The sequence below is a fragment of the Phyllostomus discolor genome, chromosome 6, assembly GCF_004126475.2.
Source record: "Phyllostomus discolor isolate MPI-MPIP mPhyDis1 chromosome 6, mPhyDis1.pri.v3, whole genome shotgun sequence".
Lineage (NCBI taxonomy): Eukaryota > Metazoa > Chordata > Mammalia > Chiroptera > Phyllostomidae > Phyllostomus > Phyllostomus discolor.
The window spans coordinates 99,764,345-99,790,040 of record NC_040908.2 but is presented as its reverse complement, the minus strand read 5'-3'; the positions used below and the strand labels follow the sequence as shown (position 1 = coordinate 99,790,040).

The 25,696-nt window shown below is 35.0% G+C and overlaps 1 protein-coding gene and 1 long non-coding RNA gene across 2 annotated transcripts in view; one reads left to right on the top strand and one right to left on the bottom strand.

Moving 5' to 3' along the window:
• Positions 1-25,696, bottom strand: part of CNTN5 (contactin 5) — a 1,221,314-nt gene that overhangs the window by 674,069 nt on the left and 521,549 nt on the right. Inside the window, exon 3 of the mRNA XM_028517441.2 lies at positions 18,381-18,504. Within this exon, the coding sequence (XP_028373242.1) occupies positions 18,381-18,435 (55 nt within the window). The 5' untranslated portion in view covers positions 18,436-18,504. The remainder of the gene's footprint in view (positions 1-18,380; positions 18,505-25,696) is intronic.
• Positions 1-25,696, top strand: part of LOC118501225 — a 394,674-nt gene that overhangs the window by 357,278 nt on the left and 11,700 nt on the right. The window lies entirely within an intron of this gene.

Sequence of the window (25,696 nt, the reverse complement as noted above, 5' to 3'; positions counted from 1 at the left end):
ATAGATTCAAGGATGAGCAACTGACTCATAATTTTAACTTTCTTAAATGTAACAATCATATTAAATATCCCAAATGTTTTTTGATCAATGAAGAGCACTATTAAAGGCATATATATCACAAGAATAGTTTTGAGTTTTACAGCATTTTAAAAATTGACTTTAACTAATATTTATCATGGATGAAAATGCAATACATCATTAATTGTCAGTAAAAATGATATTTTTCATGTATATTAAAATGTGAATTGTTCCCTACTGTGAAAGCCATCAAGTTCTGCAGTCATACTGGCAATAGTTTATGATCACATATAACATGATAATGGGAAGTGTCACCTACACATATCCTTTCCTTCTCCCCGGGGTTATCTACCGTCCCTTCCCATCTGCGTACTAAATAGCAAGTACTGGACTTTCAGCACACACCTGAGTGGAAAAAATGAGCTATTTGTATTCTAAATTAAAAAGAAACACCTTTCCAAAGGCACACTTTCTTTATCTTTCACTAGGTTATTAAAGAATCAAACAGGTTTCTGAAACTCACACACATACACACGGTATAAAAAGGACATGCAGAATAGGAGTTGTATGAATATAGTTTTAGAGAGCAAAAACTGGGAAGTCTGAAACTGTTAATTCTTCACATACCTCCCAGAATATGCAGGGATGTCTGGAAGTAAGAAAGACTGGCATCATGTTCACTGTATGTACTCCTGCAACCAACAGAATGTCCAGAGGCACCTTAATGACTCAGAATTGCAAAGGAACACCAGAAACTGATGGCATGGGTCAAAGCCAGCAGAAAGATATCAAGGAGAGCTTCCCATTCTGGAAGAACTGAGATACAGTGAGAAGGAGTCACTGGGCTAGAGACCCAGAGAAGTAAGAAAAGATTCTAGACTGCTGGGTTACCTCTCTCTGGCCACCCCACAGTAAGGCATTCAGAAGTGAATTCCCAATGAAGCTGCAGAGCAGATCCCTCACTGAAGATCCTGGGAAAATGTGGCCATGTCTCCATAGAATTTATGGTCTAGGAGGCTATAGAGGGGTGGCTAGCTGGACTCTTGAGAAACACTAAATGTGCTGCACAGAAGAGCCAGAATAAGATGGTGCCTGAGGTTAGAAAGCCAAGTATCTGAATATAAGCAGTTGGATACAACCAGTGCCAGAAATCACTGGGCGAGGATGCTGGCAGTTTGTAATTGATTGCCAGTGGGTAATTGAGTTACAAATTACCCAAACAACCTCTAGTATTCCTCAGAAAGTCCAAAACATAAACAGGGACACTACTCCTTATAAACTGCCCTCAGTGCCTTCATTATGGGTGAGCTTGAAGTCTTTTGGAAGTTTAGCATTAGCAACAGGAAGGGGAAAGATAAGAAATCATTAATTTTGCAAATCTCTATTCTGCCTTGAAATGACTTAAAATATTACGGGGGTGGACTGAATTTAACTGATTCAATTAGAATCAATTACTTGCTACATGGAAGACTGAGGCTTCAGAACAAAGAACAGTTCATGGAACTCAAGTTTTATATTTGTTTATATCTCACAGTAGATGTTCATTAAATTGTTACTTAAGTGAATCATACTTAAGTAAATGTGTTTTTAAAAATACACACTTTTATAACAATAGAAAAGTCTTCTAGATCAGAAACCATTCCTTAACTAATTCATTATGCAGTTGAGGCCTGAAAGAGAATCTTTTCCGAGATTATCTGAAATTTGATATAATTAAAGAAAACCTCTTTCAAAAACTAAGTGCTATTTATCTCCCTGCTAATTATTGGTTGAAGAAAACTTCTAATGTATAATGGAATCATTGGTACACTAGAGAATTACAGGGTTTTGTAAATCAATGGGAAAAACCCAACTTCTAGCACTCCATCTGGGAAACTCTAAATAGAGAATTGGCTATTTGCTAACGCAAAAAAGTCTAATGGAAATGAGTCTTTTCCTCCCCCTGCTTGTTTATTTAATGCCTATTTCCATGGCTCCTAAACATGCTAATAAGCATGTCATGTTAATTTAAATTCTGAAACAAAGACATACAAGAAAACCTTCTTTGCTTTAAGATAAATTGCTTCAGACTTCTTTAGAATCATGCCTATTAAAGTTCATGAATTTTCCCCAAATCCACGATTTTTGTTGAGTGTTTGTGGGATGTTTTAAAATCTTGTTTGAATGTGCATTAAATGAGAGATTCACACAAGAGATGGATCTTGGTGGTGTGTTGTGATCTTTTGTTTACACTGCATCTATGAGAAAAGAAGCTCCACGTCTGTGTGAGTTTCCAGGAAGGCCTCCCAGATCTTGCTGTTCTAACTGTGGGTTAGTACGCGCCTTGTGCTTGAATTCAGTCCCTTGAGTAACACTCCAGATTACTTGGACTGATGATACCCTAATTTTCTTTTGGGTACAAGGTGGCATCTGGCATCCAGGAAGTAGGTAACCACTTGAAAGTTTAGAAAAACCCTAAAGTGGCTGCAAAATGTTAAAAGACTGGCATAATTCTTTAACAGCCTCCTTGACCTATCCTTCAAAAACTCTAATGTTGCTTGTGATGCCTGGGCCCTGCATAACATTTTCATTAAGTCTGGGCCCCAAAGATAATCTAGGTCATTTAGATCTGTGCTTTAGATGAGATCTCAAACTTTCAAATGTGTTTGAGTCGGGGGAATCTTGTTGAAATGAGGATTCTGAGTTATTAGATGGAGGGTAAGATTCTGCATTTCTAACAAGCTCCCAGGTGGGGCTGATAGGTCTGGGCCAGGACCCATACTGAGAGCATCAGGGGTTTACAAGGCTTCAGACCCTTCTCAGGAATGCAGCGCACCACACTAAAGTTCCATATTTACTGGTGAAACCCACAACGTCATCTGCAATTAACAGTATATGTACGGTATAGCACATATTTAAAAAAATTCATTGAATCTTTAGAAATTGACATTCATAGCATCACAGGCACAACCTCTGTGTTATTAGTTATTCTTTATTTAAAAGATTGGTAATTCATGCATTTATCATTTACTTTATGGCTTCTCACATGGTCCTGAGTCTTGCTGTATACTCAGTTTTGCTATTCTCTAGACTGCTTTTCAAAATTGCATTCTACCTATTATTTTCACTAATGTTTTAACTTAATACTTTTAGAAATAGACATGTTTGAGAGATTTAAATTATTTTCATATTGAATTTACTTATTTTATATGTGTAGAAGTTATTGACACTAAAGAAACTTCAATTTTTTTTCACTTAATTTAATGTCCTGTGACTTGATGAGAATGGTAAGGAAAATAGCCTACATTATCATCTATGTATCTTATCAAAAAATCAACTGGAAGGTGACGATAACCATGCCAGAGTTGTTTTGAATGAAATGAAAGTACCACCTTTTGCATTGTTGTGCTGAGTTTAAATGCTACCACTTAGAGGGTTGTACAAATCTAAAGTGCTACCATTAACAGCAGTGTGGCAAGCCATTGTTAACCACCTACAGCTTTCCCTGGGCAAAATTGATGCTACCTATTGTGTGGTGACTAAAGCACTTCTTTTCACAGTTGCTTTTCAAGTTAAGTGCTCATATTGTTAGAATAGGCCAAGGCAAATTTAATACCCCACTATATCTCTCACTATATGGTAGAGGGAGTGCAAGAGTTAACCTTTACTTGCTCCTAAAGTGCAGTGCCCATCTTGACAGTGCACAGGTGAAGACAAACTGAATGACATGAACTTTTATAAGGACCTGAACACACAGAAATAGACCAAGGCTACCTTCTGAATACAAGCTTTATCCAGACATCAGCAATATCCCTTAGACAAGCAGAGTGTCAAAGCTTTGCTTGTCTGCATAGCTGCAGCTTTTCACACTGCTGCACTTCATGATAAAAGTTCCCATACAAAGCACTCCACTCTGGAAAGCTGCTCCTAGCCAAAGACTCACAGTCAATAAAATAAACACTACCATTGACAGTACTACAAGATTGAACAAGGCTAGGTCATGTAAGTCTGAAACTAAAACATTTCTTCACAATAAAGCAAAATTGTCCACTGAATCTAATGAAAAATATGCTATTATACTGAATATAGTGTGCATTATAAAACAGAAACTATTCTAGGTAGATCAATAATCAGACCTGGATAGTAATTACAATCATCAGCTACTTCTATAATAAATCCTAGTTAAAGTCAACTAACCCTGGAGAGAGAAATATTCACAGTCATTCTACAATCTTTGTATAAAAGAGAGGATGCTCTTCATTGTGTGTACACTCTTGCTCTTGACCTCATCTTGTTATTGTGCTGGGAACAGGAGATTCTGGAAAACACCAAAAAGTAGGGGCAGACATAATCCAAATCATGGGGGTCTGACAGAAGTTGCAAATTCTGGCCCAGATTGTTTGTAAACATAGATCAGGGAGAAGAACACATGAGGTTAAACATGATAATATATGAACAGCTTTTAGATGGTGGGATTTTGTTATTAGAACAAAGCAACCCTCAAAATATGTTAAACTTTTGTTTAACTTTGTTTTGTGCATATCTATAAAAATCTTCTCTATTTTAAAATCTGTTTCATATAGCATTAATTAGCTCCTGCAACCACATTTCATAAAGCATTTTTTTTCTATGGTGAACATAATGGAGACAAGAGAAAGAAGGAAATAGTATTATGTTATATAATGCCTTTGTGGTTACAGGATGCTATATACTTATAATAAAGGCAGTTAAAGGTTGAAATTGTCCTGACAGGTGTCCCCAGTGTGTGGCAGAATCACTTAAAAAGTCACTAAAACCTGACAGTCCCTTTCATACTACTGAAAAGGGTTTACATTCAATTTTTATGTCTTATGTGCCCAGTTGGCCTGTAACATAAAGCTGTTTTTTGATTATATATCCTTCGGGTATTCTAGCAGCCAAGGGGCTATGACAAGAGAAGATCAAAAATCTTTAAGCTCCATGAATACCTAAAATATGCACTTGGGTTTCAGGGTTATAATGGAAGAAAATGCATTCCCCATTGATACAAGGAAATCTAGGGCCAGCAACCAGAGAGGTAATTAAGTCAGTTATAAAATCCAGTCTTGGTAGGAATTTTTTTTACTCATTCTTTCTTTAAACTTATTTAGAGAATGCCTATGTTGTTATATTCTAGGTGTGTCATCCCTGTCACCTTGATTCCTCTTTTATCACTCACATTGCAATGCAAACCATTGGGACACAATGTTGGCTGTGATTTTTAAAAATATCCAGAAACAAACTATCACCACCTCCTCTCTTCCCAAGCCAGTCAAAACCACCATCATCTCTTTCCTGGACTTCTGCACTAGACTCCTCACTATCCCCCACTTACCTCCGAGAGTTCCTTTTGAAACGGTTTGTGTTCTCTCTTTGACAAAGTTTTGTTATAGTGCCATGTACCAATAAGAGTATAAACTGAAGTCTTTACAGTAAGTTAAATTCCTTACACAATCATGTTTGGACACAACCCTCCTTGCTTTTTCATCTTTTGTTTGAGCTGGCCAAGCCAGATGGCCCATATTTTCTGGTCTATGTTGTCCCCATTATTAGAGGATGCCCAGACCATAAGATACACTACAAAGCCACTAGCCACTAGGTAAAGGAGCAGAATCCCATCAATGCTCTCCTCTCCCCTTATAAATCACCACCAACAAGCTTGATGGGATGGTAATCTGAGTTAAAAAATAAACTTGGTATGGTTAAGTCATTGGGATATTTTGTAATTTTCTAGCAGTTAGTTTACCCTGAATAAGCATAAGTATCAAGGTAACACAAGATATTTTAAAACAGAGCATATTATTTGTACCAAATGAATTATGCATGCTTTATACACAATGTGCCTGGAAGAGGGCAATGCCACTCTGAGTGGATGGATTAGGAGAAGCTTCACCTGAATTATAGTCAAAATTCTTGAAGAATAAATAAGAATTAAATGGGTAGAATAAAATAGAAGTGCACATGAAGGAGAAGGGTGGAATGAAATGTTCCAAGTGGTAGATGTGGGAATGTATAGGACATATTTGGTAGACAGTCAAAAGGCTACTCTAGCTGAAGCTAAAGAATACTAGAGAAGTCACAGAAGAGTCAGAGATAAGATCAAAGGCCTACCAGAAATAGCTGTAGGCAGGAAAATGACCAGAAAATAGGTATTGTCTATTCTCCCATACTAAATCTGCAACATAATTTCATAGGCATACCTTAGGACTTCTTATAGGCATTTTGAAAAATAAGTTTTGAACAACTTTTCTAAATGTATACATATATTATATAAATCATGACACTAGTATTCCTAGTGTTATATTTTACAAAATAAATAATATGATATTTTACAGGTGATCCATATTACAGGTGATATTTTAAATGATCCATAAGGTGATTGGCATTTGCCTCCTTCTGTAATCATCTCAAGCCACTCTCCTCTTAGCTCACTATATACTTTCTATTGAGATATAGACATGTATGTTCTGCTCATGATACTTCCCTTCACACAGATGATCTTCCCTCCTCAATGCCTCAAATTTATCTTCCAAGGACCAGCTCCAGACCCACCACTCCAGTGAGTCTTTAATTAGTTGCTTTTCTATAAAACTGCCTTCATTGATCACTTATATACTATGTACATGCTCTAAATTTTAGATTATCTTCTGCTATTCTTTCTTATTTTTCTACTGATTAACTTTACCACACTTTAAAGAATATTTTAAAATATTATAAGGAAGTCTGTTTTTCATTTCTATAAATATTGTGTCTCGTTGATCCTATTCCAAGGCTGGAGACATGGTATTCATTTCATGTATACTTGACTGGAAAGTAATAATAACTAACCTTTAAGGTGATATTAACATGAAAGTTTGATGTTTAAATTATTAATTTTATTCAAATATATTTCTTCAAATATTTTTAAAATATGATTTCCTAATACATGTTAATCAACATGTTAGTTAACATATTAACATTAATATGTGAGAAATTCACTCCCAACAACATATTGCCACAATTATCTCTGATTCAGTTCCTATTACAACAGGTATTCAAGGCAATAGGACTGTTGTAATATTCTAAATATGCATGTTCTTTATTTCAGATTCTTCTTCTTATGAAGAATTTTTTCTGGTTTTGGTAGTTTAGAATGTTGAATACATGAATATGGAATGATTAGGTGAGAACTTATTGAATTCTAAGTTGAAATTAATCAAAAGATTTAAATATGCTCATTTATCACATTTCCAAATCATTGCAGTTGTACATCTTATTTATGGTAATTTCCTCTGAAATTACAAAATCGCAGGTGGTATGACTGTGTTTGTCTGGTTTGCTCTGATCCTAGTCTTTAGGCAGACAGTGTTTATAAAGCATTTTCTCTACCAAAAAGGATATTTATTTTAAAGTACCTCCTTCCAAATCATTCCTTTAGATTAAGACACTGTTTATGTTTACATTTTCCTCTATCACTGTTTTAGATTCACCAGCATTTTCCACAGTCTATCAATGGCATTTCTACCCTGAAAAACTGGCCCCTAACAGCATACTACTATCAAGATACAAACAATATTGCTTTTTTACTTTCTAGAAAAAAGAAGTGAAACCTACATATGCTTGAAGAAAAACTGTAATTACTTTATATAATTAATTACTTTTCCACAAAAGCAACTGTGACAATTACTAATTTTAAGAAAGTCTAGCCTTGGCTGGTGTGGCTCAGTGGATTGCATGCTAGCCCATGAACCAAAGGGTTACCATTTCAATTCCCAGTCGGTTCAATTCCCAGTACAGGTCCCCAGTAGGGGGCATGCGAGAGGCAACCATACATTGATGTTTCTCTCCCTCTCTTTCTTCTTTCCTTTCTCTCTCTAAGAAAAAAAATAAATGAATAAATCTTAAAAAAAAAAGAAGTCTCATGACATTACTGAAACTTGTTTCAGTGACACAGCTCCCAACACAGAGAGGATTGCTGCTACCATTATAGTCTGTGTTGAGACCTGGTTCATTGTGTCATATTGTTGTGGTTTTTACCACCCAGGATTTTCCTAATTTTGGAAGATAAACAGAAGTCAGCCATTAGACCATAAGACAACTTCTGGGTGTCTATAGGTCCTCCAAGACCCTGCAGTCTATGAGAAGCCGGTATGGGAAGGTCATGGTAATCAAGGCCAATGCGACCAAAACATGGCCATCTAGGAGGAAAGTGGCACAACTCTCTGTCAGGTAGCAGAGGATTAAGGCAATATTAGGATTAGTCCTAAAGTACCTGACACAGTAACATACTATATATTGAATTTCCCCCCTAAAAGAGAACAAAGCTGAGTAGCTTAAATATTCAGTAAAGTTAATACAGCAGGTCCTTGAGTAATATAGTTTCATTCAATGTTGTTTCATTATAACCTTGATGATATGTTGTAGAAATGTAACTTTTGTTTACAACCATTAGCCTATGGTAAAATTAGTTTTGCTGTACAACTTTTGCCACAGTTCCAAGAACCTATTAATGATGTTCAAAAAGGACTTACTATAGTTGTTAATTGAGAAATAGTTTGAGGGACTCACTATAGAACACGATGGAGAAATCACATCTTTTTTATTAATGCCTTCAACACTGACAAATAATTCCAAGACCTATTTCAAAAGATCAATGTGGTGACCATGGCTATTAATCATAGCCAACAATAAACACAGTGGAAACCTTTGGGGTTCGACTCCTCACTATACAAAATTTCAAAAATATGGAGTCATTTTTAAATACTTTAGATATGACAATTAAAAAATTGTCCAAATGTTGTTTGTTTTGAATATATGCCTAGGGTAACTATCCTGTGATAATACCATAGGCTATGTTAAACATTCCATTTTGTTCTATATTATTTATCACTCTAAGAATACATTTTTCTACGTTCTCTCTCAAAAGAGGAAAAAAGTTATCTGTCACCCATGTTTTTTAATTAAATGAGAATCATAACATTGTATAACAATATTAGCATAAGTTACAGTGAAATGCCTAGTAGGAACATAAATGTCATAATATCTGCACATTAATCTAGTAAAATATCTATTTGTTTTATATTCCATGCTTTCTTCAAACACTAAGATTAATCATTTGTAAATCTGCAAGTCATATGTCCTCAATTTATTTTCCTAAACATAAAGTCCATTTAGAGCCCATGGTCATGTAATGTGGTGGAAAGGGAGGGGAACTGGTGGAAAGGGAGAGGAATTGAGCAAAAATCTCTCTAATGTGCCCAAGGATATAAGCAGGTAGAGCTGGGCGTCTCTGAGCAAAATACAGTGTATTTCTCTCTGCTTTAATGCACTTTTCCTTACACCTTTTCAAATTCACTCAATATCTTACCATGCACTTAAACCCTGGTTTTTCATGAAGTCTTTTGTCATGAATTACTTAATAAATTAGCTCAGAAAGTATCGAAGAAAAATCTCTAATGAAACTATGATTCATATAAGGTATTTTCTATCAAAACTCCCGAGAATTTTTCCCCCTCAGTGTAGTTTCAGATTTGTTTATAAGTCAAAATGTCTGTAAATTCTGTGAATGAAGACTATATAGGGTGGTGTCTTTCTGTTATTTTTTTTCACAATATGCAGGACACTACCTGACTCAGATTACTATTAATACATATTTTATAGAAAAAATGATACAAACGAAAGGCTACCAGGAGGTTTATCTGTCAATAAGGAGAGAACATTCAACTATACACAATGAGTTTGAGATAGGGACCATTCCACTCTAAATCCACATTGAGATTAGGATGATGCTGCAAGCACAGCCACCAGCATAAAGGCATCATTAGGAATAACTAAGTTCTCTGACAAATTTCAGTGTTAACACCACAGTGAGAATTAGAATGGAAAGCATATTTTTCAAATGCTACAAAGTTAAATACTGTAATTAACACCTATATCAAATAAATATTACCAAATCTAAAAGTTAAAAATGTTTCAAGAAATATGTAGTTAACTTGATTGATAGTTAAGCAGATAAGATTTTACCAAAGACCTAAAATAATCAGAAGACTATATTCAATGCTTAATAAATTTTCATTCCCACAACTAGTTTTGTATGACTTATTTTGTACATGACACATTTTTGGTATTTGAGTCCTGACAAATGTATAATATGTATTTAAAGTCAAGGAGAGCAGACATGTTTTCCTACATTTCTTCTGTGTCTTAACGGGGTTTAGCTTGCTTGGGTGTTCAATGAATGTTATTGGTCTTTCCATTTTATATGCAGAATAAGCCTGTATTTAAAGAAAGGGGACATAGAGAAGTAGTTGTTTTCTTGCTGACAAAGTACTCAAATTACTACCAGAAGCTTCCCAGAAGTTCACACTAAGCTATAAAACAATCTTCACTATGAATTGACATACTTCATAGCATGCAATTTATCTCTGCTCAAAAAATAGAGTAAACTTTCATTCACAAGTTCTCATAGACACTGGAAACAAAATGAATTATTTGAGCATTATTTTATAACAAAAGAAACCAATGTACATGATTAATTTTCTATCAGTAAAGATTTATCATTGTTGAAAAGAATAATGACAGTAAGAACTGTCTCTTTTAACAGAGATTATTTTTATGGCACTTTCTAAATTGCAAAACACTTTGATATGTATTGCTTATGCCGATATTTTAGTGGAAAATATTTTAATTAATTTTATGTGAGAGAAATAACATTTAACCAAATAAATTAGTTAATTCTCTTTTTTATCTCAAAAACACTGAGAACACATATTTGCTTTCATTTCTTTAGGATGCTGAATCTGCCTCTTTATAGTTTTTATCACTCCAGAAATTACTGACAATTACAGATACCTTTTAGCATTTTATTTACCTTTAAGATAAACACAACAAAAATAAAACTTACTAAATTCAAGTAATACTCCCCTGCTGACAAGGAAATATTAAATTGTCTTCTGATTAATTACATGTCTAATACTGCCAGTGCACAGCTGATAAGAGTCAGCTTGGTTTCCTTCGCTGAGGTAGCTCCATTATCATCACAACTTCCTAGGGACCAATACAATGTGCACATACATAATTTGAAAACGATCACAGAGGAGCCATAATCCATTTCTCGTTCTCTACTGCAGTGGGCCAGTCAGACAATATTATCAGGTACCTGTTTTCTCTACACTTCTGTTTTCATTTCTCTTTTAAAGTTCTTAGCACTAGCTGACAGTGATAAAGTTCTGTGCTGTTTACTGTGCAGCCTCCCAGAAGAAGGAGAATATTTGTACCAGCTTATCAATGACAGACATTCTCTGTTCAACAGCATGTCATGCTCTTGGCAGAAGGAACAAACTGTCACCTTTCCAATATAATAAATTCAGCCCAATGGTGGCAAATAGGGTCAAAGAATAAAAAAAAATGCTTTGGGTTCTTATTGTTTTTAAAGGAATGCAGCTCACATTGGAAACATCTGAAAGTAATTCAGGAAAAAGTAACTAGATATACTAATTTAGTACAGCATAGTAATACTATACTATATAGTAATCTAGTATACCTTCCTACTAGTGTAGGAGGGAGGTCAGTGTAGCTCTGGGCACCTGGCTTTCCTCTCTTGTCCCATCCTCATGTTGTCTGATATGTTGGTGCCATTTCTACATATAATACAGAAACTATTATTCTTCCACTATTTACCATCTATGTGACATGTGACATGAAATAGAACCTTCCCAAACCTCATCTCTACTTAGAAGAAATCATATTTTACTTGCTTAAGTACAAAAAATTGGGCCACCCAATTTCCAAATTATTTTTAATTCTAAGATATATCAACTCTATTAGAAAAATGTTCAGTTTAAAAGAGATGTACATATTTCAGTTATAATAATTAAATGTCCTTAAGTCTATAACTTTGGTAGAAATATTTTGGGATACTGAAAAAAATATATGTTGGTACTGGAGAGTGCAAATAAAAGTATTTTCAAAATCTTCAACCAAATAATTATATGTTAATGAGTCTAAGAATAGCTGCTTTCTAGCTTATTCTAATAATAAATTAATAATTAATATTTACATATTTGTGTAGGGTTTATTTCACATGTACTATATTTCCTAATTTCAGTGTTATATCAAGCTGTTTTATTATAATTTGCAGGAAAAATATTTGCAATAAATATTAGTCATACATTTCTCTAATTTTTAAATATTTTTCAAAAACTAGAATAAATGCTAGCCATATTCCAAAAGAAATATGAAAATTTAAAAACCCATTGGATAGGATACTCTGTATGACAGAGAAGGGTGATTTAAACCCTTTAGCTTTTGTTGTTGTTGTTTGTTTTAACATGGACTGAATAAAAATCAATTTACAAGGAACCAAGAAATGCGAGTAAAATTGTTTATAAATCTAGAGATAAATCCTGAACCATACTGACTCCTCCAAATCACTATTTCTACACATATTTGGAGGATAATATATCTCTAAAGAATAATTTTTAAAGATTTTATTTATTAATTTTTAGAGAGGGGAAGAAAGGCAAAAAGAGAGGGAGAGAAACATCAATGTGTGGTTGCTCTTGCAAGGCCCCCACTGTGGACCTGGCCTGCAACCCAGGCATGTGCCCTGACTGGGAATCGAACCTGCAACCCTTTGGTTATCAGCCTGTGCTCAATCCACTGAGCTATGCCAGCCAGGGCTGAAGAGTAATTTTTAAAGAAAACACTAATGTGAATTTGGGCACATAGGTTGAAATGTTGATGCTTCTTGTCACATATACGAGTAAATTCAGAACTAGGCTATACTAATTATGATTCCTCCCCCAAATGGTTTCACACATTCTATCACAAAAATGTTTTATTTAATTATTAATTATTTCATATTGTTAAAAATAATTTTACTGATTTTATGTGTTTTTTAAGCCCAGCTGATGCAGTTGCATTACAGTGCTCTTACGATCATTATTTCTGAAACAAAGCTAGAGAACTATTTCATCTTCTTTTTGTTAAATAAATAAGATTGTTCTTATTTGCATGTAAAACTTTCATATAAACAAATAAACTTTGAGTAGAACTCAAAATGCCACTGCTGCCCCTCCCTTTCTAAAGGTGTTCTGTTAAGACGTTTTCCTCGAGTCTCCCAAAACTCATAACTCACCTCTACTTTCTCTTGCCTTTTAAAAGCATTTGCTTCTTAGAATTTCATCCTTGCCTTATGAATTGTCATTGTATACAAAATCCTTGGGTAGTTATTTTTTCCAGAGCTTCAAATTCATCCATGTAATATTAAACCCCAAATATATTTTTAGATCAGTTATCTTTCCTAAACTTTAGACATTTTCACAGAGCCTGTCACTGAGCCTGTTACAGTTATGCAAAAGTTAATGAGCATTATTGAGTTCGGTTTTTTTCCATTCTACATCTACGAGGTCTGTCCAGAAACCATCCAGCCATTGTCAATATGATGAGAACAGTTTGGGTGACATTAATGTAACCTGGAAGCCAAGGAGAGTGGACTGGAATGTGCATGAACAATGACAACTTCACTGTACTTGCCAGTGGGAGTGGTAGATACCATTGAGTGAACATGTGTACTGTGTGGCCATCACATTCAAAATGACTAAATGAGTAGAGCAATGAATCTGCATCAAATTTTTTGTTAAGCTTGAACATTCCTCCATGGAATCTATTCAGATGATTCAGAATCCTTTCAGGGACAATGTAATGAGTATAGTACAAATAAAAGTGTGGCACAAATACTTCAAAGATGGTTGAGAATCTGTAAAAAGTAATCCATGTTCTGGAAGGCCTGCAACAAGCAGAACACCTGAGAATGATGAATGTGTATGGGCTGCAGTCAACAAAGGTCAGCGACTGGCAGTATGAGAATTAGCTGATCAAGGGATTCCAAAAACTACTGTGTCCAAGATTTTGATGCAAGATCTTGGAATGAAACATCTCATGGCAAAATTTGTTCTGTGGCTTCTCCTACAAGAGCAGAAGGAGCATCGTGCTGTAGTTGCTAATGACTTGATTCAAACCGCTACTAGTGAACCGGATTTCTTCAAGAAGGTCATAAGTGGAGATGAGTCATGGGTCGACAGCCATGATCTGGAAACCAAGGCCCAGTCATCTCAATGGAAGTTGTCTGGTTCTCCATGCCCAAAGAAGGTGTGGGAAAGTCATGGAATGATTAAGGCTGGGCTAACTGTGTTTTTTTATTAGGAAGGTGTTGTCCATCACAAGTATGCCCCTCCAGGCCAAAAATTAATAAGGAGTACTACCTCAGTGTTCTTCGTTGTTTAAGAGATGCTATATGGTGAAAACAGCCACAGCTATAGGCAACTGATGATTAACAGCTTCATCATGACAATTTACCCACTCATGCATCACATCTCATGCAGAATTTTTTGGTGTGACATCAAATCACCCAGGTGACTCAGGCCTCCTATAGCCCAGATTTGGTGCCTTGTTACTTCTGACTTTTCCCAAACTAAAATCACCTTTGAAAGGGAAGAGATTTCAGACCCTTAATGTGATTCAGGAAAATACGAAAGGGCAGCTGAAGGTGATTCCAACAAAGTATTCTGTAGAGTGTTTTGAACAATGGAAGAGATACTGGGAGACCTGTGTGAGGTCCCAAGGTGCCTACTTTGAAGGAGGCTGAGGTGTCATTGTCCTGTGTACAATGTTTCTTGTATCTTGCTTGTGTCTTCTTCAATAAATGTCTTTATTTTTCATATTACATGGCTAGATATTTAACCACCTACTTCATTTAATATCTAAGTAAATGGCAATACTATTTACCCACAAAACTAAAATTAAAAAGAAACTATTTCCTCTAATTTAAAATATTTAATAATTTACCAAGTCTGATATATTTTCTTGTCAAAATATACTTGAAACTTTCATGTCTTGTTAATGTCCTTTCCTACTATTTTATTTTAGGTCTTAATCATATTTTGTACTGATTATTTTTAATTTGTATACATTAAGGTTTGCTCTGTGCTATAAAGTTCCATTGGTTTTGGTAAATTTGTAATGTCACATCCACCATTACAGTATCATGCAGAATAATTTCATCACCCTAAAAAATGTTTTTTTGTGATTCATACTTTTAATCATTAGCTTACCTCAACCTCTGGCAAACCCTGATCTATACAGTCTCTATTGTTTTTCTCATTCCAAAAGATCATATAAACAGGATCATACAATATGTGATCTATTTAGATTGGCTTTATTCTTCACTTAACAGTAAGTATATTAGGATTCATCCATTTTTTGTATTATGTAATAGTTCATTAGTATTTATCACTGAAAAGTACTACATAATATGGAATTTCCAAAGTTTATTTACCCATTCACTTATTAAAGGGCATCTTGCTTATTTAGGGCTTTTGGTGATTATTATTAAAACTTCTATAAACATTTCTGTGCATGTATTTTGTATATGGTTAAGTTTTAAAGGACTGGTATTGTACAATTTCATTCATATAAAGTACCTAGAATAAATAAATAGTGGGAGAGAGGTACAAAGTACTAGAGTAGAAGTTACCAGAAGTCAGGGGAGCAGGGAATGGGGAGTTATTGTTCAATGGGTGCACAATCTCTATTTGGATGATGAAAAATTTCTGGAGGTGGACAGTGGTGATGGTTGAACAACACTGTGAATGTACTTAACACCACTGAAATGTACACTTAAAATGGTTAAAATTGCGAACTTTCTATTATGTATATTTTATTGCACTGAAAATACATATAAATAAAAATTTATTTTAAAATAAAATATATGGAGTCCAATTGCTTAATTATATGTTATGACCATTTAGCTTTGTAAACATTGCCCAACTACCTTCCAAAACCAGTGTACCATTTTTTTCCTACTAGCACTGAATGAACATTCTTGCTTTCTGCATACGCATCAGCAATTTGCACTGTTTTTACCTTTGTGTTTTTCTGAATTTTAGCCATCCTGATATGTGTTGTGGTATCTCATTGTTGTTTAAATTAGTCCATTTTGATAAGAGGTTGTATATCTCTGTGAAGCTGTCAGCATTTCATTGCTCACAGCAGACAGTTTTTACACATAGGATTGTGTTTCGTAATTAAACACACCCAAGATAATCCATCTTTAAAAAATAAGTAAATACAACAGGGAATACAGCCTGGATCTTCTCTTATTTCTTTAATTGGTTTTACTGGCTCAAATAGCAGCAGCAACATGAAATGTGCTCATAACCTATAGTTTAATTACCCTAATCGTCTGTAATAGCAATCAAGTCAATGCACCAAAGGGGGTCCTCTAAAGTGATACTCACAGACAAATAAAGGCAGCAATCAGAGAAACCTATAACATAAAATGATGAATAATAAAATAATGAAGTAAATATTGTGTGTAAGTCAGTATTGCCAAGTAACAAGAACATAATAAGGGCTGTGCCTCCAGAATAATTTGTTAAAATAGAAAGGCAAAGGGGAAAGTTTTGAATATAATTATCCTTGATAACTGTTCCCTTCAAGTATCTAATTAATTATAAACAGATATCTACAGCAGAGAAAAAGTTTATCTGTTTTTAAAAATAACTGTTACATATACTTAATATTAAGTGCAGATGATCAAAAACTAGAAATGTCCTTTGTTTTTAACTTGTTTTTCACTTTGTCTATAATATTTGAGTAGCAACTTACCTCCAAGCCCAGCCTCATTTTCCCATATTTCAATGTTTCATTTTACTCTATGAAAATAAAAGCACTTGGATTCCATATGTGGCAGAAAGCTAGCAATCATGAATCTCACCTCAGGCTGAATGTTTTCATCTTTCCATGACCAGAGTATAACATCTCCTTTAAAGTAAACTTTATTTGGGAGAATGATGTTGGACAAGCACAGGAAAATAAAACTTTGGAGCAATATGACACACTACCACTTTCCCTCCATTTAGCATGCTCAGATTAATAAATAAAAAACACTAGACACTAATTAAATTTAAATATTAGATAAAATGAAATATATTATTCCATGGACCATACTTGAACTAAAAAAAATTACTTGTTTCTTTGAAATCTAAATTTAATTGGACATCTTTTAATTTATCTCATGAGCTTATATCCAATCCCTTCAATCAGTTCATGAATTGAGAGGAGGATTGGATTACATTCAGAAGATAAAACAGAAACAGACTAGGTCATCAGGGAAGATGGTGAAACTGCATTGAATCGACCTCAATAAGGTAAATTATTTGAAGATACTTTATTTCACATTTTTAGGTAACTATTACAGTAATATACCAGGTTTTCTATCGCACTTTTAATGTTTCTAAAATTATTTACTTATTTTTCCCTTTTTCACAGGGAGCTCTAAGAATATTTTATAGAGATCTTATTGAATCTTTCATATTTCCTCTTAAACCTGTTTTATTCCTGGAAACAATGGTGCTCACATATAATAATAATAATAATAATAACAGTTTTGTGTTTGCAGTTAACTACTAGTACTTTTACAAGAAAATGTTTTACGCATATTTTAAAAGCCTTTAGATATATGTAAATATGTACATTTAAACATATAATATGCATTTATACAGCTGAAACACTAAATCATGTCTGTATATGAAGACATTCCTTTGACTATCAAATGAAGTTTTTGAGCACAATCTAAATTAAAGATTAACTTTTTGGTTTTTAAGAGAACCCTGAATCATAGATAGTTGCAATTACACTGATAATACTTAACAGCAGATTATAGCCACCGAGTTAAATCTAATCAAGCTGAAATGTTATGTGTATAAGCATTAAAACCATCATTACAATATAATTCTGGATATTCTTAAAACAAAAAGCTTCTGGCATATTAATTTTTGTATTATGATAGTATTACTCCAAAAAACATAGACTACTTTTGCAGAATAAAATGTCTCATCTTAGATCCAAGACATAGAATAACAAAGTCAATCAAAACAAAGTTAGAGAAATCAAGACAATAACAAAAATGCATTGTGTTAGAGATGCTTCTAAATGCTTGTGTGTGTGTGATAAAGACACTATGATCTTGCTTTTATGTGGTGAAATTCAGCATTGTAATGAGATATTGTTATAATTACCTTCTACAAATTATAAATATATATTACCAAATATTCTGAAGGCTAACAAACATTTATATATAAATAAAAGTCAATGATATCAGATGACTACTTAGTCTATTAATATTTTATAGTATTTTCTAAGTCCTCAATTATATTGAATTGCAGCTAACTTTTTCCAATGCTAACAAACATTTAAGGGTTGTTTTCTCTTCCTTTTGTTGAATGTATAAATACTGATATATTTAAAAGAACATCTGAACACAATTTTGTATTAAAGACTTTTATCCATTTTTTGTTAGTTGATACATAAGGCAAGATATTTACCTGAAAGACACGCAGTGACTGCCAGAAACAGAATGAGTCTCCAGGAAGAAGTCATGCTTCTTCACTGAGATTTCTGGGGCCGCGTGTGTGAGGCAGCTCTAACGTGTCTTCATTAAAGAATGCCCTGTTGAGACAGCAGTTTTCAAAAACAGAGAAAATGAGCAAACAAAAAAACAAATGCTTAACCAATTTAAAAATATCATAATAAAATGATAAATACATTTCATTGCAAAGGTTAGATTAATATATACTGAAATATTGAAACCAATAATACAATTCCCATTAGGGTTAATAATTTAAGGTGTAGTACCAAACTTCAGAGAAATGATAAAACTTTCCCTATCACATTTTTTTATGTTGAATACTCCCTTACACATGGTAAAAACATCAGCCTCTAATGGGGATGATTTTTTTCTCACAGGTAATGTATAAGAGCTATATTTATTAAATTAGACAAATTATTGAAGTAGAAAAATAGTGTAGAGAAACCAATTACATTAATATATACTCTTCTGGCCTAGAAAATAACTAATGATCAATTAGCCAAGTGACTTTACACATGTGCCTGTAGCTCATCTAAACCTCCACAGGGAATTTTTCTCATTTAATTATTAATGTCAACTGCCTTTGTTTATAACTCCTGTGACTATCTGTGTGTTATAGTTCCTTCCTTTGGTGAGCTACTTCTCTCAGCATATTTTGCTAGCCAGGGAAATAGGATTTTCATGAATATTAATTTTTTTATCTAATACCATTGTTATATAATAACCAGTATAGCACATTAATATACTTTAGCTCTATCATTTGCCTGAAAGATACAATAATGATAAAAAATATAAAATTCTAACATGAAACTTCCTGCAAGAACTTGACAAATGTCTGTTAGAAATTCCTATAATAAACAAGTAACTTCTGAGTTTTTAGGTGTCAGTGGTGCCTTTCTTGGCCAAAAGTGATTAAGTAGAGAAGTAATTGTACAGTGTATTCATGAATATAACAGTTGCTTCTCAGCAATTGGTTCCCCCTTATAGACTTAAGGGTTGTCTTCATTTTTTAAAAAACATCTTCAAAATACAGTTAAGCATTCCCCACCCCAAAGCTGAGTCATAATTTAATATAGCTATACTCAAAGAGAAAAATCTCTTATTAGTGATTAACATTATTCTTACTGAATTATTCTTACTGAATAATGTTAATTCTATTTTACTTATATTTTTAAGTCTAAGCTTTGGTAAGCTCTTTAATTACATGGCTAAGGATCAGTAATGGAGAGGAAAGTTAATGACTTAATAATGGTTGATTCATAGCTACTGCTTCAAGAAAGATATTTTTATTATTTTTTCTTTCAAGTGAAGCAGAAATAAATATCATTTGAAGAACAAAAATGACTCAATCACTATTTTTTAGTATAAAACGTTTTTATTTTTTTTACACTGCTTTTTATGAGAAAGGAAAAGAAGACAATCAGCGCTTCACACAACAATTAGAGGGCCTTAAAGTCGCTGAAACCACACTGCATGAGAACTGGATATTTGAATTGGAGAATTGTCAACACACAAGGAAACTGGCATTTCTCAGATTGTGGGTTCTGAGAAGTTGAAATAGGTTTGCTTAACTTGTTTTGATAAGCTTCTGCTCAGCCCATGTTCCTCAAACTGGTGCTTCCATCTTTATTTACAATGACCTGTGTTGTCTTAAACATTCCTCATCAACAAATACAAATATTTTCAGAGCCTTTGTGTGCTGTACCCTGAAAATATCAAAGAGAAAATACTCATGTGCACATGTGCACAGAAGCTAACCACAGGCTATGAGCAAAATAAGCAGGACACTGTAAGTGTTATATAGACGTAGAGCTAGCTATCCAAAGGGGAATCTATATGTATGGATGGCAGGAATTAGGAATGGTACAGGAGGATTGTAAGTGAGATATCAAGAAGACATTAAGCTTAGACAGATATTTTACTTTTGAATGGGACACTAGAGAGACAAACAATGAGCACACGAATAAAAGAGTGAATATTAAGGAGTAATTCATACTATGAAAAATAATGCAGAGTGAAAAGACAGTGGGTGGCTAGGATAGAGGGGTCTCCTTTACTAGAGGTTCATGGAAGGTATTTCTGATAAGATGATATTTAGGTTCAGTATTCATGTTATAAACATGGCACTATAGAATGATCCTTATGAATATATTCTAGCACACTTTTTCAATGTTCAAATAAAAATAGTACACTTAAATTTATTACTAAAACAATCCATTTTATGTTAAAATCTCTTCAAATAGAAAGAAGCCTGCATGTGTCTGTGACTGGTATGCATGCATGTGTTCATTTTCAAGCATTGTTACAGGACAGGACCAAGGGGCATATGATATACTATTACCAAAAGAACCCCCAACTAGGTTCTCTATGCTTGCCGCCAGAGGAAAGATACCTCTCAATGCCACAGATTTGTGAAAAGGAAAGGAAATGTTTATTTAAAACTATACAGACTTAAAGTAGTGACCCAATGTCTTCATTAAAATATTAGTCTTTTAGGATACCCACAGTCCTTCCTTCTCCCTCTGTCCTAATCTGGGGTACCGTATCTCAGGAATAGAAGTCTGTGATTCAGGCTCCCGGCACCATCAGCTGTGTGGCCGCCAGGATCTCCAGCTAATCCAGAGCTATGTTGACACGTCCACCGACCAGCAGTGACACTCATTGAAACACTAGAAAAATATACACAGAGACAACCAGGTCCTGTAGGGAAATAGGGATGGAACGGCCACTCTCTCTAGTGGGGAATGCCATGGCCACCCCCCCTAGGGGAGAGCACCCCTAAGGGAGAGCGCCTCATTCCTCTCACCTGAGCAGGCTTTTTATTGGGTTCATTTGCATAAGAATTCAGGTAAAGCTCATTACTCATTGCCAGGAAGTAAGGATCAAACAATAGGTAACAAGGAAGTCTGAGGGCCTATTTTGAGTCAGGGTCCAAGAGCTGTAAAACTTGAAGGAACAAACTAACTTCCACCTTGGACTCTTCTCATTTAATGGAGAGCATTCTAAACAAAGCAAGTTTCACAGGATTTTACACATTCTTTCTTAGGCCTGATCACCTGGGGAACCCGCCCTTTCCAGCAGAGTGGCACCACCCTGTCATTGTTTCAGGCTTAGGTGGAGCAAGGGAACTAAGGCAACCAAGAGTAAGGAGATTTTCTCACAGACAATAAGGACTCAGGCTTTGTCAAAGCCGAGGGGCGAGGGTCCGTCACCCCCTTTTACTGTAGTCCCCAAAGTCCTTCCTTGGGGGCCTCCCACGTGATTGTGCCTGTCTTAGATTGTTCCCCCCCTTGGGGAATCTTACCCGCCATTGGCTAACCAACCAAGCATTGGGGGCCAGGCATGGTGAAGTAAAAGGAGCAGAAGCAGTGCTCCTGCCAGGGAGATAAGCTTTTGTCTCCTTGCTGGCTTATGGTCCAAGGTTATTCCCTCAGCCTTAGCTTTGGCAGGGGTTACAGCTTCTGATACCAGGCAGGGAAGTTCCCAACAGCACGTGGCACCTTCTCATGGCGCACCAGTAAGAGTTCTTTCACCCCTTCCAGGAAAAGTCTCTCCTGCTTCCTAAGCCATGTGACAAAAGGGAGCACCCTAAAGCCATGTGGTCCTCATTCTCCCCAAAGCTGCGCAGGTCCACATTCTGCCAAAGTCACATGGTTCTCTTTCTTCGCATGCCTGCCGAGTTTGAGTTTAAATCCCTATGCCAACTTTCCTCTGTACCTGCATTTCTGATTCCTCCTACAATCAGTAACACCTGCTGGCATTCCTGTATTATTCCAAGTTTATTGGGCTGCCATCATAAATCTGGGCAGGTGTGGCCCCATGCCATGGATCGAATTTTCTCCAAGCTCTCACACAGGTGCTGTAACTGAAGGGGAGCTGTCCCCCAATTGCATCTTGGGTGGAAGTCACTGCCATCCCCCTGCCTCAAAGCATGGCCACAGCTGTTTAACATATCTATGAAACCAGTTAAAAGTTATAGATATGTTAAATGACCATGCCAGAGGTTAGCTGTAAAGCTGTTGCTGTACAAAATAGCTCTGCATGTTCCTGCTCCATGTGTCCCTTCCCCCAACTCACACCTGTGGGGGGGGGGGGTTGACAACATTCTATATATCTTTCTAATATTTCTTGGACATTTTGAGTTCTGGGCCCCATCCCAAATCCCTATTTGGGCCCCCCTCATGGCTGCACCTTGTTACAGCATCAGTGATTAGTCCCTGAGACCTAAACATAAAAACATACTAATTTTTATTTTTCTAAATATTTTTAAGATTGTATTTATTTACTTTTAGAAAGAAGGAAAGAAAGGGAGAAAGAAAGAAAGAAACATCAATGTGTGGTTGTGTCTTGTGCACCCTCAACTGGGGACCTGGCTGGCAACCCAAGCATGTACCCTGACTGGGAATTGAACTAGTGACCCTTTGGTTTGAAGACTGGCACTCAATCCACTAAGCCACTAAATCAGCCAGGGCCAAAAAAAAAAAAAAAAGAAAAAAAGAAAACACTAGTTTTTACAAAACCATTATTTTAAGATATCTTAAAATACATTCTCCCTCCTTATACTTTCTCCCTCTCTCTCTGTCTTTCTCTCTCAAAGTAAAAAGTGAATGGAATAAAGAGGGAAGAAATTTCTATTATTGTCTGCTGATCCCTCTCAAGTTCTATAGAAATGATTTCTTATAGTTTGGCCCCTTGTAGGCTATCACACAGCAGTTGGAGTTATACTTTAAAATATAAATCAGGCTACTTTACTGCCCTGTTTCAGTGGTTTATTTTTAAGATAAAATTCAAGTTCCTTAAATAGTCTACGAGTGTATATATAACCTAGTCCTCTCCTAACTTTCTGATTTCATCTTTTAGCATTCTATACCCCAGTCCCACCATAGTGATTGTCTTGTTGCTCATCAAATATGCCAAGTACTCATTGTCTCATTGTTTTCCTTGCCTGGACCCTCTGACCATCAACTCCTACCCTATGCATAGCTTTAAATCATTGAAGACTGCTCCTCAATCCTTCTTGATCATTCTCCTTGAAAAAGCAAGCCTCCCTGACCATTCCTGTCAGCCCTATGGCAGGTTTTTATTACATTGTCCTCAATTTATTTCTCTTCTTAACAATTATCAGTGCTTGAGGTTATGCAATTTATTTTTTTACCTTTTATTTATCTTTTTCTACTACTGAGATGTAATAACCTTGAAAACAGGAGTGTTTATCTTCTTTACTTTTGTAGACTCAGCATCCAGCACATAATCTGCTTGTTTTTAGTAACTATTCAATTGATATTTTTGAATAATAATAATAATTATATAAACTGGAGCCTCTTGTAATTTATTTGTCATAATATAAGAAAAACAGATCACTATCTCTTAAATTTTCCATATGAGCAACAGCTACCATTTATGTGATTCTATGTGCCAGGCATTGTGTTATGCACTTCACAACACAATCTCTATTAATTAACTTGGCATCTCTCATTGATGAAGAAAACTTGCCCAGATCACATAGTTCGTAAAAGCCAGAACTGGGGTCAGAATATGATAGGCCTATAAGCTATATCATCTCTTACGGAAGAACTCAGCAATGTCTACAAAATTCTCTAGAAATTCTCTTATCTGCCACAGTTAGGGGTGGTATTGAGTTAATAAAAATCTTTTAAAAATCACATACTCATAACTTAAATGTTATGACTTAAGTAATATAATTTAACTATACATTCTTTGGCTAATCTTATTATATAAGAATAACATTTTTATTGTCTGACAATCAATATTCTGGTGGAAAAATTCTTTCTTTAATTTTAACATCATGAGTCTTTTCCTATACATATCCTGCCTGTAATATACTATATGCAAATTTTTATTTTCTTTAAAGTGGTATAGGAACATATGAAGTCATCTGATGACAGCATCCTTGATTGTTTTTAGTTTCTCACACACATCTAACTATTGTTATAGCATTTCCTAATTTACTCATTTTTTAAATTTTATCCAAGATTATTAGCTTTTGGGGTCTTTTATCTTTTTTTTTTCAAACAGCCAATGTTCTCATTCTTGCTGTCCTCAGATGTCATTTATCTGCATAATGTTTATTTGAATTACCTAGTTACATCAACATGTACAACCTCCATAAACAGGCAGAGGAGGTAATAAAGGATGCAGTGACTTGTCAAATAAGTACAGTGGAGGTTGAGTGAAAGTGTTTCTACTGTGACTAGTATGTAACAGGGTTACAATATGAGGGACTTGGATATTAGTTTTGTTGAAAAGAATAAAATGATAAAATATCTCTTTTTCTGTGTGCCTTACTATCTCAACCATGATTCTTTGCTAAGACTGGGGTTAGTGGTACTTCTGCTTGGAGTAAGGACCCTTTATAGTCTGAGCAAGGCCAGGGTGAGGCTCACAGAAAAGGAATACTAAAAAAAAACCCTCTTGAGGAACTGTATTCTACATGTCCTTGAAGTTTCCTACCCCAGTGCACCTGGAAAAAAACAAATAATAAAATGCAACAGAAGATGTAGCAGAAAAACAAAAGAATGTGTATTGGTCTTGTCATGCTTGCTGTCACACATCCTGTGAGGGTCATGCTGCAGTGTCAGGAGGCAGATAAACAGCATTCTCGCTTGATAACATAACCGGATTGAGTTATGATATTGTGAATCACAAGAAAATAAATTGCATTTGTGTCCTCAACAAAGTACTCTGAGTTGTAGATGGAAAACTGAGTTCACCATGTTTACATATTTTGGAGGTATTCTTTAAGGTGATTTTTGACAGTGTAATTAAGCATCAATCTTGTCTATCTTTCTAAAATTTTTAAAACTAAGAACTTCTTTTGACCTTAACAGCACCTGCCATGAAGAAAAGTACACAGCAAGATTTAAGAAAAAGCAGCACTAGCCTTCTGAGTCTCCAAGTCAACTTTATAATTTTATTTTATTTTTAATTTCATTCAATATTTTATTGCTGTTCTATTACAGTTGTCCCAATTTTTTCCCCATTCCTCTTTCCTGCCCTGCCCACCCCTCATCCCCCCAGTCAATCCCCACCCTGTTGTCCGTGTCCATGGGTCATTTATATTTGTTCTTTAACTAGGCCTTCCCCTTCTTTCTTCTCTTATACCCATCACCTCAACTTTATAATTTTAGTTACAACACAAATGGCTCAAGATTATTTAATACTGCATAGTATACTTAATAAAGACAGGAACCAGAAAAAAACAAAAACAACAACTCTGGGAATCTAATGTCAGAAATATTTCATGATTCCCAT